This window comes from Carettochelys insculpta, chromosome 11 (assembly GCF_033958435.1).
Source record: "Carettochelys insculpta isolate YL-2023 chromosome 11, ASM3395843v1, whole genome shotgun sequence".
Lineage (NCBI taxonomy): Eukaryota > Metazoa > Chordata > Testudines > Carettochelyidae > Carettochelys > Carettochelys insculpta.
The window spans coordinates 14452064-14470746 of record NC_134147.1 but is presented as its reverse complement, the minus strand read 5'-3'; the positions used below and the strand labels follow the sequence as shown (position 1 = coordinate 14470746).

The 18683-nt window shown below is 46.5% G+C and overlaps 1 protein-coding gene across 1 annotated transcript in view; it reads right to left on the bottom strand.

Moving 5' to 3' along the window:
* Positions 1-11356, bottom strand: part of FBLN2 (fibulin 2) — a 172779-nt gene extending 161423 nt beyond the window's left edge. Inside the window, 3 exon segments of the mRNA XM_075005311.1 lie at positions 1826-3218; positions 3220-3282; positions 10703-11356. Coding sequence (XP_074861412.1) covers positions 1826-3218; positions 3220-3282; positions 10703-10885 — 1639 coding nt within the window. The 5' untranslated portion in view covers positions 10886-11356.
* Positions 11357-18683: the final 7327 nt, after the last annotated feature.

Here is an 18683-nt window from a genome sequence, read left to right as displayed (position 1 = left end):
AACAATGTTCTCTTTGATTTGATGAAAGATGAATCAGAAATATGAGATGCATTCATACTGATTTGCCACAGTGGAGTCCGCATTCATTACTGTAATGAGCACAGCATAAAGTTTGTAATCAATGTTTATTACATATGTCAAAAGGAAACCAACAGTAAAGAGGAAATATGTGCTGTTCCCAACCCTGAGCAAAAACAGCATAAACTTCTAGATCAGAAAAGTCAAGGAAGATGCTGTATTTGTTGTGCTTTCTACTAGTGCTTGTATAAGCCAAGCTCTTAATAGGGAGCTCTCTCTTTAAGAGACCCCTCTGTAGGGAGGTAAGAGTATTACTGTTGCGGGGCTCATTGACCACTCCACCCAGAAGTTTCTGGAGTTGGATCCAGTAGTTTTGGGTCAGATTTCATGAGCAAACAGGCAGGGCAGATGCTTCTCTAAGGCCTGTGTATGTTGGGAGAAGAATAGCCACAACAGAGAGCAGATTATTCCCCACCCTGTAGCACCTTGCAGCAGGTTGTTAACCTTCTAGCAGGGATCATGGGCAATCCTACTTACCAGCAAGGAGAATCTGGGAGGAAAAATACCTTCTTCTGTATTAACTGCCTGTTTAAATCCTGATTTGATTTAGCCAAACTGTTTTAGTTACTTTTCTCAGTATGAGTCTTCGGCTTCTCTGTAAATATAGGAATGCGTAAAGAATCCCTTCCACTTCATTATTCTCAGGGTGAGGGGTAGTATTTTCTTGTACAGTAATAGGGTTTCTTGAATCCTGTTCACTTGTGAGTTAACTGGACTAGCATAATCAGTGGCCTGGCTGCCTAGCAGTGACCCACAGCAGAGGAAGAAGCTGCCCGGACTTCAGCTGAGGATTCCTTACAAGCAAGTGGAGAGATGGTTCAGACTCAGCATATGGTGCAGATTTGATGATCAGAGGCACAAACTGAGGCTTTGGTCAACTAAGTAAGTTTTTGGGACCTCTGTCATTTCCTACTAAGTTTGTGTGGACTGAACTGTTCAATTTTTACTTTTAGGTTTTTTTTTTTTAAACTTATGTTTACTGTTACTATGGTCATTTTCTCTCGCTTATAAAATAGCTGTTTTGTTGTAAGCAGTAGATTATTTGTTTCTTCATAAGATTTCATAAAATTATTTAATTAAATTCACTTCTTTAGATTCTTTTGGCACTTGAATGTAGGGAGGCTGACACTGGGCAATCCTTGCAGAAATTCCTCATGGATTGAACTCTGGGTCTCCAGTACTGTATGGCTGTGGGAGTGGTTTTTTTTTTTAAAGGCACTGGAGAAGGGCAGTGAAATCGAGCCCACTCAAAGTTACAGTTGGCAATATAGTCTAGAATTCTTGAATGAAGTTATTATTGCATAAATAGGCTTAGACATTTAAAAACTGAGCATCACATATGGCAAGTATTGTAAATACTTTTGTAATACCTGAGTTATCTTCCAGGAATACTTGAACAATTGATTTTTATCAACATGGGCAAAGCTTAAGTTTTGTTTAGGTGGATTGTCACATCATGCAAATAGCCAGTTATGTGTGATTTACCTTCTTTGCACAGTAAGTCATTTCAACATCAGTAACAAGTGGGGAAAGGGTTGCATATGAATAGTGCCTAATATGGAAAGCAGTTGCACGCCAGAAAACACAGTCCACAGTCTTTGAAATTAAAGTGAGGCAAACCACAGTACAAGTTTAACTATGTGCCAAATTAAGCAGATAAAAATCCTCATTTCTTTAAGAAAGACAAAACAAAACTGAAGATTTATTTGATTGTAAGTATGTATCCTGTAAATTAAAAAGGCCTTACCTTCTGGTAACCTGGAGGCAGCATGAATAGAATTGGGGTCTCCATCTTCTTCAGGCTGGTAATGGTAAAGCGTCTGGGACTGCTTTTGGGACGCCTGAGTATGGTCTTCTTTTAGAGCAATGGGAGGTGATGTTGTAGAGCTAAATTTGACCTTGGGGAATGCATTTCCTCCCAGCTTTTCAGAGGAAGGCCTGTGACCATGTGACATGGTTACATTCGTCTCTCTCAGAGCTGGAGATATACTGCCCCCCTGTTCTTTATAATCTTTTCTCATGTGTTTTCTTGGTTTAGGACGAGGATTTCCTTCTTGTTCATGTCGCTCTCTCCCTGCTTGCTTCCCCTTTGTTTTTCTCCCCAATTCTACCACTGACATGGGCATCGTCACTGTAACAGTTGCAGGCGCCTCAGGAGCACTGCTAGCCAGGGTTACTTTTTCACTCAAAACCTGCATTGTGGGTACTATTGTGGTACGTAGGTCTTTCTTTCCCTCTTCTTCCGTTGTGTTGCTAAGTTCAGGGTGGTGAGCATGCGTGTTAACTGCTGCAACAGGTTTTTCAGTGTGTGTAACAGGCTGAGTTAATAGGGGTGAAGTAACATTGATTCCATGGTACTCATGATCCTCATGTTGTTCCTGGCCAAAGCTGTTGTCTTCTGTATGGGCTGCAGAGTTCCCGAGTTTTTTAGGAGATTCCACCTGAATGGCATCTCCTTCAGGTGCCTCCTGATCATAGCTGTACGGATCATCGTAGTGCCTCTCCGGTTCATTTTCTTCAGCATCCATCGAGCTCTGAGGATTTAATGTGGATGTACTGCAGTCTGGGAGCTGGTAGCACATCAATTCACCTCCAGAATTGGGGCAATGGCAAACTTTGCATGGAGGAATATGGAATGTATGCCCTGCTACATACTTCTGACCTTCATGGAGGCAGCCTATTCTTCCACACTGAGGGCACCCATCAGCTGGCAGCACCGCATCAATACAGTTTGGGGGCAGCTCGGGGCAAAGCATAAACTGGCAGCTTATCTTGCCTCCTCCCTTGGGACATGAGCATTCAGTGCTTCCAAAGTCCACGAAATAAGATTGTCCTTCTGGTACTTTGCCATTCATAAATCCCACATTGACACAGTCATAGTACTGGTAGCCTTCACAGGTACAACCATGCTGCAGACAAGAGGCGCAGCATTCACCAGGCTCAAGCACCTCTTCAATACAGTTCTCCAGTTGCTGGCACTCCACACCTGTACAATCTTTCTGGGCATGTGAGCTCCCAGGCAAAATGAGCACCAACAGGACAGTGCACAAACAGCTCAAATGAGAGGCTTTGTGCCTATCCATAGTCTTTCTAAACAAATAAGGCACCAATGCAGTTTTGCTCATCCTATTTTTTTTCTGGAAGAACTGTAGCTTCAGCTCCCGGTCTGCAATATTTTCCTGAACTCTCCTTTTCTCCTAGATCCTAGGTTTATGAAAGAAAACTCTGTTAAATGCTATATTCAGCACATATCCCATTAAACATTAGAAATCCCTAAAAGTTGGGATACAATCCAACATCTGGAAACCCAAGTATAAAATTAATCATAATGTCTTCCAAGCATTGCAGGCACTAGGCTTCAAGTTGCATGGGGTTTTTTTTCCTTTTCTTTCTCTTTCTTTTATTTCAGAAAAATCCAAGGTTGCTTTTTCAATCTATTCATAAAAATATAGTAAAATTAAAAAGTTGCCCTTTATACTTCAGTGGGCTTTCTTAGCCATTTCATCTGACTAAACAAGAGCAGGATATTTGGACAGATAATAAGTTAATACACAGCTCTTCCTCTGCAGATATAACTTTCAGATATTGATGTTTTAATTAGAAAAGATCAAATCCTGACTATGTAAATCAGGCAAAACTTTGATTAGGACATTTGGATTTGTCCCTGTGTATGTAAACTCTAAATGTGAGTGATTTTTTCCATTAACTAAATACAATGACATTTTGCTGACAATGATGTTTTGCCTCTCTAATGCTTGTAAACTCAAGACATAAAGCTTACACATAACTGCAGTGACATACAATGTAAACATCACATATATTATGCATATATAAACTACATATACAGAATCACAGGGCTGGAAGGGACCTCAGGAGGTCATCTAGTTCAGCCCCCTGCTTCAAGCAGGATCAACCCCTACTAAGTCATCCCAGCCAGGACCTTGTCCAGCCGGGACTTAAAAACCTCAAGGGATGGAGAATCCACCACCCCTCTAGGCAACGCATTCTAATGCTTCACCACCCGCCTGGTGAAGAAGTTTTTCCGAATATCTAACCTACACCTTTCCCTCTTCAACTTCTGACCGTTACTCCTTGTTCTGCCATCTGACACCACTGAGAACAGTTTCTCACCCTCCTCTTTAGAGCTCCCCTTCAGGAAGTTGAAGGCTGCTATTAAATCACCTCTAAGTCTTCTCTTCTGTAAACTAAACAAGCCCAAATCCCTCAGCCTATCCTCACAGGTCTTGTGGTCCAGACCCTTAATCATTTTTGTTGCCCTTTGCTGAACCTGCTCTAGCAAATCCACATCCTTTTTATACTGGGGGCCCCAAAACTGGACACAATATTCCAGATGTGGCCTCACCAGTGCCAAATAAAAAGGAATAACTGCTTCTCTAGATCTGCTCAAAATGCTCCTCTTAATGCACCCCAGTATGCCATTAGCTTTCTTGGCTACAAGGGCACACTGTTTACTCATATCCAGCCTTTCATCCACCATAACCCCTAGGTCCCTTTCCGTCGTACTGCTGCTGAGCCAGTCGGTCCCCAGCCTGTAACAATGTTTGGGATTCTTCTGCCCCAGGTGCAGGGCTCTACACTTCTCCTTATTGAACTGCATCAGATTTCTTTTGGCCCAGTCCTCCAATTTATCCAGGTCCCTCTGGATTCTCTCTCTACCCTCCAATATATCTACCTCTCCCCCTAGTTTTGTGTCATCCGCACACCAAATACCTGAACACCTCTTCTACCTACCACCTAAGGAGACAGAGCCTCATGGTATAAATTAGCATAGCATCTTGGAAAGCCTGTGACAACAGCAGATCCTCAGCTGCTGTAAATAGCCATCCTCACTGAATTCAGTGACGCTATGGCAATTTACACTAACTGAAGATCAGCTACAATGTGTAGCAATGTAATTTATTTGTGACAGGGCCAAAATGGCTTTGGTTCAATTCTTCAGTGAGCTGAAAAATCAAATGAACTTGGGTATCTACATAACTGTGAGTCTGAACTCTTCTCACTTTAGAACCAAATATTCTAGAGTAATCATCGTGTAAAAACTGGAACTTGAAACATTACTATTTATTAAAGATGAGTAAAATACGTGTGCATTGGAAATTTTTTATAATTCTAACACTATGCTACAAATGATTAATATAAAAGTCAAAGCAAATCAACAGCTGTCATATCAGAAAACACATTATTTATGGTTAACATGGAAAGGTACATAATGCAGAATAAATCTGACTTTGATAGAACTAATGATTCAAAACATTTTTTAAAATTTTATTTTAAAAGTTGTCTGATGGGGAAAAAGTTTTCACTCTCAGTGTCACCAAGAACAATAAATCAAGCAGGAAACAGGAATTCTGCCAAAATAAATAAATAATAGGGGAAAATCAGAAGCTTACTTATCCCACTTACACTGGGTTTCCAATAAGTGAGCTCAGAGGTACCACTGGAAGTTGGCCAAAGTTTGGGAAAACTGTGCCTGTCTTGATAAGATATAAATCTTGTATTGTATTTAGAGTTTTACATGGTTCTGCAGTACAATTTGAATTGCTAGACTACATTACTTATTAATATAATAATAATTAAGAGTCAAATTAGTGGAAACTCCAGTGCTATTATACTAGTTCCATAATGGTACAAAAGGATGTTATGCAATTCAGTGAAAAATAAAGTACAGGAGAATGATAATTTCCAACCTTTCAACACCTAAGAGCATTTTTTAAAATTTCAGGACAACCCAAGATCTACCGTGCCCTTTCCCGGAGGCCCCACCCCAGGCACTTGCTTCCCCTTACCCTCCCTTGCTTTCCTTGGTCTAGGGCAGGGGTTGCAGGCTCTGGACCAGGGCAGAAGGTTTGGGAGCAGGAAGGGGTGAGGGGTGCAAGCTCTGAGAGGGAGTTTAGGTGCAGGAGGGGGCTCCAGGCTGGGGCAGAGTGCCAAGGTACAGGAAGAGGTGGAGGATGGAAGGAAGCAGAGTGTTGGGGTGCAGGAGGGAACAAAGAAAGGGTGCTGGCTCTGGGAAAAGGTCCCAGAAAGGGGGATAGTGTTGGGGTGCATGGAGGAAAGTGGAGTGCTAGTTCTGGGAGAGGGGACAGGGCTAGGACAGGAGTGTAGTTGGCAACGCAAAATGCAAGCTCCAGCCAGGAGCAGGCATTTAGCATAGGCAACACCCAGCTGACAGTGCAGCAGGACTCAGACAAGTTGCATGTCCGCTGTGGCTCCATGCAACTCCCAGAAGTGGTTGGCTGCCGGCTTCCCTCTGTGCTCCCCTTGGGAGGGGGAGAAGAGCAGGTCACTGCATGCCATGCTTGCCCCCAACAACAACCTCAATGCTCTCCTTGGCCAGGAGCTGGGCAACGGGAGCTGCAGGCATGGACAGATTGCAGAGACATGCTATCTCCTCCCTCTAAAAGGAGAACAGAGATGAGTTTGGCTGAGCCCTGCTGCGCTGCTGGACTTTAGTGGCTCAGAGATCACCATCAACTAGTTCCAGTGCAGGGATCAATCAGTCAATCACCATCAACTTGTTGGTGATGCCTGCAATAGCCATTGTGCCATTGGGTTATAAGAGATCCATTCACCAAGAACCACGATCAGCCTTGGATAGACAGCAGAGTATTTGCTATGCAGTTCCTGAATGTATTCAGAGAGGGTTCCTCAACAATGCCATTGTTTATGTATTACGCATGCTCTACTCTCCAGCAGCTCTTCCAGGCAATAGGAATTTGTGAATCATTATTGGGCTTAGTCTGTGGAGTAAGACACGGGAGGAGAATTAAATATAAACTACATCCAAGAAGATTTAAGGGTGGGATTTTGTTACCAGCCCAACAGTGAAATATCCAGGTTATGACACCTCAGCACATTTACGTCATCAAGCCAAATTCGCTGCTGATCAAAAACACACACATGCCAGTATGCTCCATTTCCCCTCCTGAAAGTGAGCTGAACGTGGCAGATGGTCTCCAGCCACTGCTGTACTTTGGGACAGCTCCTCAACTTGGGCAAGGATTCTATGTTAGAATGACTCATGGTGCAGAGAAGTTAGATCGTGCAGCGCCGTACTCGCACCAGTGTGACCAGGAGTGGTCCTATCACACTACAGAGTGCTGAGTCAGACGGGAACAGAGGGCCACTTACCTCTGCAGTTCGAAAACCAGTGCAGCTGCGTAGAGACCAAGAGCTGTCACCATCTACCCTGAGGTATGGAAATTCCAATTTCACACTTCCCACTGGAACTCTTTTCCTTCCCAGTTCCCTTTGGGGAAAGAAAGGGCACGTCTACACGGGCCACCTTCTGTCCACAGAACAGGGTTTTGTTGACAAAACTTGCAGAGCGTCCATGTGGTAAATACGCTCTGTCCAGAGTTTGTCTACAAAACCAAGCTGTTCAGCCAACAGCGTTGCACCTCTCCCCATTCGAGTGTAACATCTCTGTTGACACTGTTTTGTCGACAAAATGACCATGTGGAGGCTCTGGGGCCCCTTCTGTCAACAGAGGAGTCCTCTGAATGGTGCTGGACTGCTGTAGCCAGGAGGCATTCTCCCCACCCCTCCCTGAGATCTATGATCCCAGCCCCTGCTCATGTTTAAAGCTACAGGAAGCCTCACAACCTCCATCCAGGAAGCCAGAGGCATGGCTGCAGGATGGCAGCACGCATGCTGCACCCCACCCCATCAGCCAGTCCCCAGAGCCCTTAAACTGTGTCCCAGCCCTCCCAAGACTGCCCCGGCCCCTCCCAGGACCCATGTGAGGCTCCCCAGGACTCTGATTGAGGAGCAAGAAAGCAGGCCCTGCCCTGGTCCAGTCAGAGATAAAAGACCTGCTGTCCCTCTGGGCTAAGGAACCCCTCAGCCTGGACTCCAGTGCCAAGAGGAGGAATACCCGCAGATATGAGCACATCGCCAGTGCCCTGGCTGAGTGTGGCCACCCTGCGCACACTTTGCAGCACATGTGTGCCAAGGTTAAGGAGCTTGGCCAGGGCTACCTGAAGGCCAGAGATGCCTGGCAGAGATTGGGTGCAGGGGTGGCACCTGCACCCACTACGAGCAGCTGGACACCATGCTGGTGAGAGATGGCAGCACCTGACCCCAGGAACCATCGACACTGGGGAAGAGACCACCTCCTGTCCCCTCCTAACCAGTACTCAGGAGCTCGGATTGTGCCTGAGGCACTGGAGTCAAACCAAGGCTCCCTGATGACTGCCCTCTCTTCTGGCCTCTCAAGCACCCCACCATCAGCATGGGCATCCCCCAACCTCTTCTCAGGATCACCCCGTGAGTCCCCCATGAGGCACATACACACGGGCTGGGTAGATGGGTGGGCAGGCAGGGCATACCATGGGCCCATGGCCAGAACCCACATGGCCACAAATACCACCCGGAACCTGCGGGCAGCCTTCAGGCATGGCTGTTAGCCTGCTGACATCCCCACAATGGGCCGCACAAGCTCCAGAGCCCTGGGGAGAAGACGGCCAGCCCCTCCCACACCTGGGAGTTGGGCAGCTACAAGGGAGACAGGCACACCCCAAACACCTCACTAGGAGGCGTGGTCCTCTGCTCACAGGCATGACAGAAGGCGATGTCCAGCACCTACTCCCATGGACCATGCTGCCCCTCAGGGGCCCTCTCCCCATTGGGCCACTAGCCCTTCAGGCTCACTTTCAGGGGTGCTGCGACTGGGCTGTCCCCATTTCCCAAATGGCAGGGCCCACCAAGCAAAGGCCATGGCCACTTGCTCCAGGACAGCCCCATTCCATGGCCTTGGGGGCTGCTGCCAACATGTGGCCTGGGACTGGGCCCAGGGGCTGTACAGCAGGAAGGACTCACTCATCCCCCTTTCCTCCTTACAGCTGCACCATCTGAAGGCCACACCAGCCCCCACACCCATGTAGGCAGCCCCCCTGAAGAGCTAGAGCTGGTGGAACCTGGACTTGCACCATGGAGGGAAGGCCCCGCCCGCAACCACTGTGTTCTGCTCCCACCAGGAGGGCCCGTCGCTGCCCAGAGGAGGAGGGGGAACAGAAGCTTGTTTGCTCACCCCATCTTAGGATAAAAAAGCAGAGGAATACTTGGGACAAAACCCTACCTCTTGAGTCTAACCTCTTAGCTGATCAGAATATTTTGTCCACGATAATTTGATCTCCTCTCCCTCCAGTCACTTTCACATCTCTAATTTCTCATCGAACACACACATATCAAGCCAGTTAAAACCAAATTTAACTGCCCCTTAGGCCTTGTCTGCACTACACCCCGTCAATCCAACCTACAAAAATTCTGCTACACAAATAGTGTAGCTGAAGTGAACATACTTACCACTAAACAGAAATGAAGGGTCCTGTGGCACCTTATAGACTGACAGAAAACTCTTCTGCTAGTCTATAAGGTGCCACAGGACCCTTTGTTGCTGTTACAGATCCAGACTAACACGGCTACCCCTCCAATACTTACCACTGTGTCTTCCATAAGGTAAGGTCAGGAGGGGCTGCTCACCTGTCAATTCTAGCTACTCAACCAGTTTGAGAAGAGTACCAGAGTGGATAAGAGAGCCCTTGGAGATACATTTATCACTTATAAGCAGACACAATTAATCAACAACCAAGGAAAGTCTCAGTTAATAATCCATTTTGGAGTACTTGGAAGAGGGGGAAGTGATCAAGAATAGTCAACATGGATTCACCAAGCGCAAGTCCTGCCTGACCAATCTGATTAGCTTCTGTGATGAGGTAACTGGCTCTGTGGACACAGAGAAGTCTCTTTTGAGCTGCTAAATCCGCTTTTTGCAGCCCTCCACAAGTAGACGGAGTTCACCCAGCACCATCTCCAGGCGGAGGAGCTGTGGCAGGGGTGGAGGGAGCGCTCCTCCCAGCGCTGGCGGGCCAGGGTAGACCGTACCCTCGACCTTGTGGAGGCCTGCTGACCTGGGCTGCTGCACCCATGGCCCCGTTGCTGCCCTTCCCCCAGCTGCCAGTGTCCCTCCTCCTGTCTCCACTTCCCCAGACCCTGCTGACTCTGAGCCTGTCCTTCCTGATCCCCTGCACCAGTTGCTGATGCATGCCCTGGAGTGGGCAGTGGAGAGGGCCAGTGTACTTGCCCCATAGGTCCCCCCTGCTTCCCAGGCCTCCCCTGCAGATCCTGAACCCACTGCAGCTTCCCCACCTCCGTATCTCCCCATCCTCCCTGCCCCATCAGCGCCCTAACGCGGACCCCGGATTTGGGATGGGAGAGGTTCCTGTGGCTAGCGTAGCTCACAGCCATCCAACCCCTCCCTTGACTAAGGCCCCCTCCCAGTTAGGAAACCACCCCCACCCCATAGTTAGAGAACTTTATATATAGTTCACCACAAACATTTATTTTTGCACGCAAGTATATTTTTGTTACGGGCTTCAAATTGTTGATATATGTTTTGTATGCACCTGGATGATTATTGTTAGTAGACAGCTCACATTTACCAGAACCACTTCCCTTCTGATGTGGTAGTGTTCCCAGGAAGGGAAGGAAGTTGGGGGAAGGGCAAGGGGCTTTGGGAGTGGGCCACCTGCCAGAGATGACCTGGGCAGGGTCACTGGGACTCACGTGCAAAGTGCTACTACATGACCTCGTAGAAGCGTACCCCATTGGCATGTTCTTGGTGGCTGGGAGCGGCAGCCGGCTGCTCGTACTGGCCCCTGCCCTCCAGAGCCCACACCTGCTGGAAGTCCTCCCCTTCCGCTCCACCAGGTTGTGGAAGGCACAACATGCAGCTGTGACTTGGGGGATGTTGTTCTGCTCCACATCCAGCCAATGCAGGAGACATCAGAACCTCCCTTCAAATACTCAAAGGCGAATTCCACCCAGTTCTGTGCCCGGGTCAGCCAGGCATTAAAGAGGTCCTGGGTGGGGTCCAGGTGCCTGGTGTGTGGCTGCATTAGCCATGGCATGAGCAGGTAAGCCACATCGCTCAGAATGCACAGGGGCATGTGCATGTCCCCGACATCCATCTCCCGACAGGGAACACAGGTGCCTGCCTCCATTCTCCAGAACAAGATACAGTTGCGCAGCACCCTGGCATTGTGGCTCCATGAACTGCTCTCAGGGGTCCATGAGGGCTTGCAGGACCACGGAGTGGCAGCCCTTCCAGGTGATGTATTGTCTGATGCTGTGCTCCGGGGCCTGGATCAGGATGTGGGTCCCATCCAGCGCTCTGAAGTAGCTGGGGAATCCCAGGCAGTTGAAGCCAGCGACAAGGCCACCCACATCACTGATCCACATGAGCCTTTGCAGCTGGGTCGCGCTGATGGCTCGCACCACCTGTTGCGGGGGGACACACACCAGAGAAGCCCGTGAGGGTCTGAGGGGTTAGGGCACTGGGCTACAGTGAGCCCTGCATCCCTAAGCCCCCCATCTCCTCTGCTTCCCACCCTCTCTCTTCCTGCCCCCATCCTCACTGTCCACATTGCTCTCCTTCCCCCTCTCCCTTCGGCCCCCACCCCTCACCCCTGCTGTTCATGGCCTGTGGCCAGATGGCTCCCTTACCTGCATCCCAGTGAATCTGACAGTAGACCTCCCGATGGCAAACTGGTGGGCCACAGAGTGGTGGCTCTTGGGGGTGGCCAGTTTCCACAGGGTGATTATGACCCTCTTCTCGACAGGGATAGAGGGCCACATATTAGCATCGTGCCATCATAGGGCAGGGGTGAGCCACGTGCACAGTTTAAGGAACGTGTCCTTGCACATCCTGAAATTATGTGACCACTGCTTGTTGTACCATTGCCCCATCACCAGGAGGTCCCACCAATCAGAGCAGGTGGGGTGCCGACAGAGCTGCCTGTGCATTTGGGGCGGGGAGCGCTGCAGAAGGATGATGCCGGTGGGGGGGCCTGCTCTGCAGACTGTCTCTTGGTGTCGTCATCCCCCGAGATGGAGTCGTAGAGACCAACGATGGCTAGTATCAAGGCCACTGGGAGCAGATCCACAGTCCTGGGCACGCCTGGGGGCTACTCCGCCATGGTCAGGGTCAGGAAGGGCAGGGGTTGAGCTGGGGAAGGGTGTTGGGTCAGGGAGGGGGCAGTCAGGAGGATGTGGGATGAGGGGGATTAGGTGTCAGGAAGGATGAGAGGTCAGTAAGGTAGAGAGCGGTTTGTAAAGAGTGGTGTCTCTCACAAACAGCAAGGAGCCCTGCAGCAGCTTAGGGTTCCATGCAAGAGGTAGGCAAACCTCAGCATGGGCAGGGAGCGTGGGTAAGCAGGAGCCCTTTAGGGGTGATGGAGGCAGTGTCCCAGGAAGGGCTTTCCCTCCATGCATGCCTGCCTGGCAGGGTTAAGGGGCCAGTTCTGTCAACAGAGCAGATGGTGTGTGTGGACCTCAGGTGAATTTTGTTGACAGACTTTTCTGTCTACAGAGGCTGCTCATGTACACATGGCCAAAGTGTCCTACAGTGCCTATTCCCTCCAAACCCAATAAGAACAATAAGCACTAACTAGCACTTTAATTCATAATCCTGACAAAGCAACAAAGCTTAATCCTACAGTTGGTCTGTCCAAGTCACAGTTGAAGCAGATGTGTGTGAGCAGTGTCAAGAGACACATATTGCCGTGACCCATCCTTTGGAATATGTAAGTAGATTTACTTGCTAAGGCTACGACTACACTGCGAGATAAATTTGATTTTTAATAAATTAGATTTTTAACCTCATTCTTATAAATTCGAATTTAAGTATCCACAAACCTTCTTGCAATTCGATCCACCATTTTTCCACGTTAAGTTTCTGTGTCCCCATTACCCTATGCAAGTTGGACAGCGTGAGCAGTGCATTGTGGGTACCTATCCCACAGTGCCTTAGCCGCAGTTGCCTGTGGGTGTTTCATGTTAGAATCCCAGAATGAAAAGCACTGTCCCAGAACTCAGAGCATCCAGTAACAGAATTCAGCCCTCCCTCAAACCCGCCTGAATTCCCTGTGCCACGTGTCCTCTGCGGACGTTGGCATAGTGGCAGGCAGCTGTGCTAACAGCCCTGTCCACCCCCGCTCTGCAGGATACATACAGGGCACTTCTGGAGGCTAATAAATTTGAATTAAAGACATGGCACTTCCACACTAGCCTTATTTGAAATTTTAAATTTGAAATTGATGCTAAACCCATCCAGTAATATCGATATTTTGTTATCCGTATTAGGGCTCACTAATTCGAGCTAATGGTATTTACAGTGAAGACTGACATTTTAATATAGAGCAAACACCTTTAAATTTGATTTTGTCTTGTAGATGCAGCCTTTAAGAATGTCAGTCTAACCCCTTCAACAACACTACAATTCACGCCCAGCTTCCACCACAAAAAGACTCCCTCGGGCTGCATTAGAAGTTGTATTGTGCTTATATATTTTCAGTCATATTAAAATGACTAATGATACATAGATAGCATCCACATATTTATAGTTGTGGCACCAACATGTTAAACATGACAAATAGAGCTGGATAGCTCAGTGAATATCACACAGTGATATCTGCCAGGGCAGTATAATGATCACCATATGCGGTCCATTGTTTCTTTCCCCTCTTATGTAGCATATGAGCAGGCAAACTTCTCAGGCATAACTTGACCTTCCAGTGAGAGGCCACAAAGTCTATTTTCTGAAGTAAGCCTCACAAAACTAGCTGTACTTTAAATCCAGCATGCCCAATAAAACCATTAGCAGCTGGCACATTAACTATTAGTGGATCTAGGAACTGCAGCTTCTCTTTCCCCCGCCACCCCTACTCATGCATCTGATGAAGCGGGTCTTTGCCCATGAAAGCTTATGCTCCAAAATATCTGTTAGTCTATAAGGTGCCACAAGACTTCTTGTTCTTCCCTTCCCACATTGTCATCTTTGCTAATCTGGCTCCTTTCTATAGCTTGCAGATACTCTCTAGTTTCTCAGAAAAAACCTGTGGACTTCCCTTGTCTTCCTATCTCCAACATCCCCTTGCTGTCTATTCTTCCCTCTTTCACTTAATTTCCTCCAATTCTACCTGGAACTGCTGCAGTCCCATTTCAGCTTAAAATGGTCTTTTTTCTCCTTTGCCATTGGCTGTCTGCAACACAACTGTTTGTTGTTTTTCCTTGGTCTTTCCTGGTTTTCAAGCTGTCTTGGTTCCCTTCACTCTCCAGCTGCTCCACAGGATAATTCAGTTTCCCCTCCCATTAACAACAAGAAGTCTTGTGGCACCTTATAGACTAACAGATACATTGGAGCATAAGTTTTTGTGGGCAAAGACCCAGATGCATCTGATGAAGCGGGTCTTTGCCCACAAAAGCTTATGCTCCAATATATCTGTTAGCCTATAAAGGTGCCACAGGACTTCTTGTTTTTTTTGCGGATACAGGCTAATATGGCTACCTCTCTGATACTTCCCATTGATGGTTCCTCTTCCCCCACTGAGTCCCTTAGGGCAGGACTGTACAAAGTGGGGGATGGGCCCCTTTAGGGTGACGTGAAATTTCATAAGGGGGGCACAGCAAGCTCGGCTGCTGGGACTCAGACTTATCCATCTCATTAAAACTGTTGAAATATGTTACTGTTTTGTATGTGTGTGTATTCATATGTACTCATTTATTAAAGTTTTTACATTCTACAGACTTATTTTCTTACACATGCCAAACTTTTTCTATATGAACATAACCAAAATGCCCATCAGTTTGGATAACATCAGACAGGTTACGGGGGTGGGAGCTGCTAATTGCAGGGATGAAAAGTGGGGCCTGATGTAAAAAGTTTGCTCACCCCTGCCTTAGGTTAAAAAAGCAGAGGAATACTAGGGACAAAACCCTGTCTCTTGAGTCTAACCTCTTAGCTGATAAGATTATTTTGTCCATGATAATTCGATCTCCTCTCCCTCCAGTCACTTTCACATCTCTAATTTCTCATCTAACACACACATATCAAGCCAGTTAAAACCAAATTTAACTGCCCCTTAGGCCTTGTCTACGCTACACACCCTGTCAATCCAACCTAAAAATATTCTGCTACACAAATAGTGTAGCTGAAGTGAACATACTTACCATTGAGTCTTCCATAAGGTAAGGTCAGGAGGGGCTGTTCTCCTGTCAATTCTAGCTATTCATCCAGGATGAGACAAGAACCAGAGTGGATAAGAGAGCACTTGGAGGTCAATTTATCGTACATAAGCAGACACAATTAACAACAACCAGGGAAAGTCTCAGTTAGTAATCCATTTTGGCATACTTGGAAGAGGGGAAAGTGATCAAGAATAGTCAACATGGATTCACCAAGGGCAAGTCCTGCCTGACCAATCTGATTAGCTTCTATGATGAGGTAACTGGCTCTGTGGACATGGAGAAGTCAATAGATGTGACATACCTTGACTTTAGCAAAGCTTTTGATACAGTCTCGCACAACTTTCTTGCCCAAAAGTTAAGGAAGTATGGATTCGATACATGGACTGTAAGATGGATAGAAAGCTGGCTTGATGGACAGACCCAGCCAGTAGTGGCCAATGACTCAATGTCCGGTTAGTGATCGGTTTGAAGTGGAGTGCTCCCTGGATCAGTTCTAGGGATACTACTATTCATCATCTTTATTAATGATCTGGATGAGGGGATGGGTTGCACCCTCAGCAAATTTGCAGAGGACACTAAGCTAGGGGGGCAGGTAGCTATATTGGAGGGTAGGGATAGGGTCCAGAGTGACCTAGACAAATTGGAGGATTGAGCCAAAAGAAATTTCATGAGGTTCAACAAGGAGAAATGCAGGGTCCTGCACTTGGGATGGAAGAATCCCAAGCATTGTTATAGGCTGGCTGGAGACCGACTGCCTAAGTAACAGTACAGCAGAAAAGGACCTGGGGATTATAGTGGACAAGAGGCTGGATATGAGTCAACAGTGTGCCCTTGCAGCCAAAAAGGCTAACGGAATATTGGGGTATATTAGGAGAAGCATTTCCAGCAGGTCTAGAGAAGTCATTATTCCCCTCTACTCAGCACTGGTGAGGCCACATCTGGAGTACTGCATCCCATTCTGTGTCCCCAATATACAAAGGGGGTGGAGCAGAGGGCAATGAAAACAATTAAGGGGCTGGAGCACATGCCCTCTGAGGAGAGGCTGAGAGATTTGGGCTTGTTTAGTTTGCAGAAGAGAAGACTGAGGGGCGATTTGATAACAGCCATCAACTTCCTGAAAGGGGGCCCTAAAGACGATGGAGAAAGACTGTTCTCAGTGGTGACAGATGACAGATGGCAGAACAAGGAGCAGTGGTCTGAAGGTACAGAGGGAGAGGTGTCAGTTGGATATTAGGAAAAACTATTTCACCAGGAAGGTGATGAAGCACTCCAATGCGTTACCGAGTGGTGGAATCTCCATCACTTGAGGTTTTTAAGTCCCAGCTTGACATAGTCATGGCTGGGATGATTTAGTTGGGGTTGATCCGCTTTAGGTGAGGGGCTGGACTAGATGACCTCCTTGGGTCCCTTCCAGCCCTAAAATTCTATGATACACTTTATCTTTCCAGTCACTCAAGGCCAGACTCTCTTCAGTGCCTGTGTCTCTTTTTGGAGAGAATATATTTTGCTCTTTTGAGCTGCTAAATACTCTTTATAGTTCCCCTTTTCTGATCATCAGTTTCTCCCCACCCCAAATAAACTGCCTTTGGGTTTCTACCAGCCAGGCCTCCACCTCTGCATGGGGGAGCAGAAGGAAAAAAGCATTGACTGATGCACAGAATCACACCTATTTTGTTCAGCTGAGGAAATGTGTCTTCCATTTGTTCCAAAGATAGGCTGCTTATTGTACATGACCCTAAGGCGTTTGTACATAACAGCTTTGGGAGCTCAGCCTTTCCTGAAGGCAAAGTGTGTTGTCGAGACTGCAACTAGTTTAAATGCATCTCCTGCTGTTATTGTGGGCAGGGTGACCAGATGTCCCAATTTTAGAGAGAGAATCTTGATATTCAGGGCTTTGAGCTTTATGGGTAATTATTACCTCCTACTCGCATCCCTGTTTTTCACACTTGCTATCTGGTCACCTGATTGTGGAAGAAATGTGTCATGATCTATTGGAGGAGAAGTTGCATCATCTCAGAATTTTTAAAGCTACATTATGATTTCAGTAAATTTATTCTCAACTGTGATTGTATTTACATTCATTTAAATCCCCTTTATTTGGTGACAGCACAGGAGAGGGGCCTCAAGATGAGAGAGAGAGAGAGGAGAGAAAATCAGGCCATTTATATCTTTCACTGAGTCTTATTCATTGTCGTTTACTGACCAGTGTTTGGATGGGATGTCACAACAAATTGAACTTCACACGTAGGAACAAAAATCCCTCCTGTGACTGTATTTGAGCCTCTCAGAGCTCTGCAGCAAAACCCAAATCTCTCCCACAGGCTTGTACTCAACTTTACAACCCAGAACACTTGGGCCCTGCTTACTGGTTCAAATACATTTTTGTAAAATTTCTTAATTAACAGATCCAAATGCTGAACTGCTTTTTATCCCATGCAGTCTCATTGGCTTCAGAGGGATTGCCCTGGGCAAAAGCCAGAACAGAACCTGACCTGCCATGCCAGTGCCCAGTGTACCACATAAAAAGGAACTCCCAGTTAATGTGGGCACCAAAGGCTGTATTCTCCTCTTATGCTGGTGAGAATATTGAGTAAGTCCACTGTGTCAGAACAGAATGAAGCCCAGGAGGGTTAAATTGCCCATTAAAAGCACCCTAGTTTTAAAACACAGGAAACACCCACAAAAAGCCAACATTCCAAAGTTGGCCATTGTTGAAAAAAAGAAGAGTTCACGTGACCAGCAGAGATATAATCTCTTTCGGCAAATCACCACCATCATCCCAACTAAAACAATGTACTTTTGAGGTCTTGCATTTTAAAATTACATTCAATTATATTACCAATTTAAGCACTAAAAGAGTAAGAGATTCATAGCCATTATTTTAAAATCAACCTTAAAGAACATACTTCTTCTGGCAAGAGAATGTTATGTATACTGGTAGTATATTTTCTCCTCAGAAATTCATAGCAAAGGAAAAATTAAGACATTCCATGGAATACTGGAGGGGGAAGCGGAAGCAAGTGCATATGTGAAGTATTAGACACTGGAGAGGACATAAGGGCCTTTTCAGTTAGCAAACAAGGTGGACACATATCCAACACAGGATATTCAAGGCTAGTGTCAGTTGGTCAAAACATAGAATTTCCATCACATAGGAAAGCCTCAGATTTCAGTGTTTTCTCCCAATACAGAATAAAAAGTTAAAAATCTCAGAATTTTTCCATCCAATTAAATATTTTCTAAATATTTCAAATGTTTCCTTTTGGTGATATAAAGTTGAAATTTCTGTCACAAGTCTGTAGATCAATTCTAGTGGAAACCCTGGGACAGTTTATTTCAGGTGCCCATGAATGACAGAAGGCCCAGTCCTTAAAAGTCTTCCTTGTACATATAGTGTACATATAGACAGACAGACAGACAGACATTGTGTACATATAATTGTTTACATATGCCTCCATTTTTAGGGAAATATGTTTTGAATATGAGTATTCATAACTTAAATAGGCTTCATGCAAAATGGGGCAAGTAACCCATTGCTCAAAAGTTTGTAATTCCCT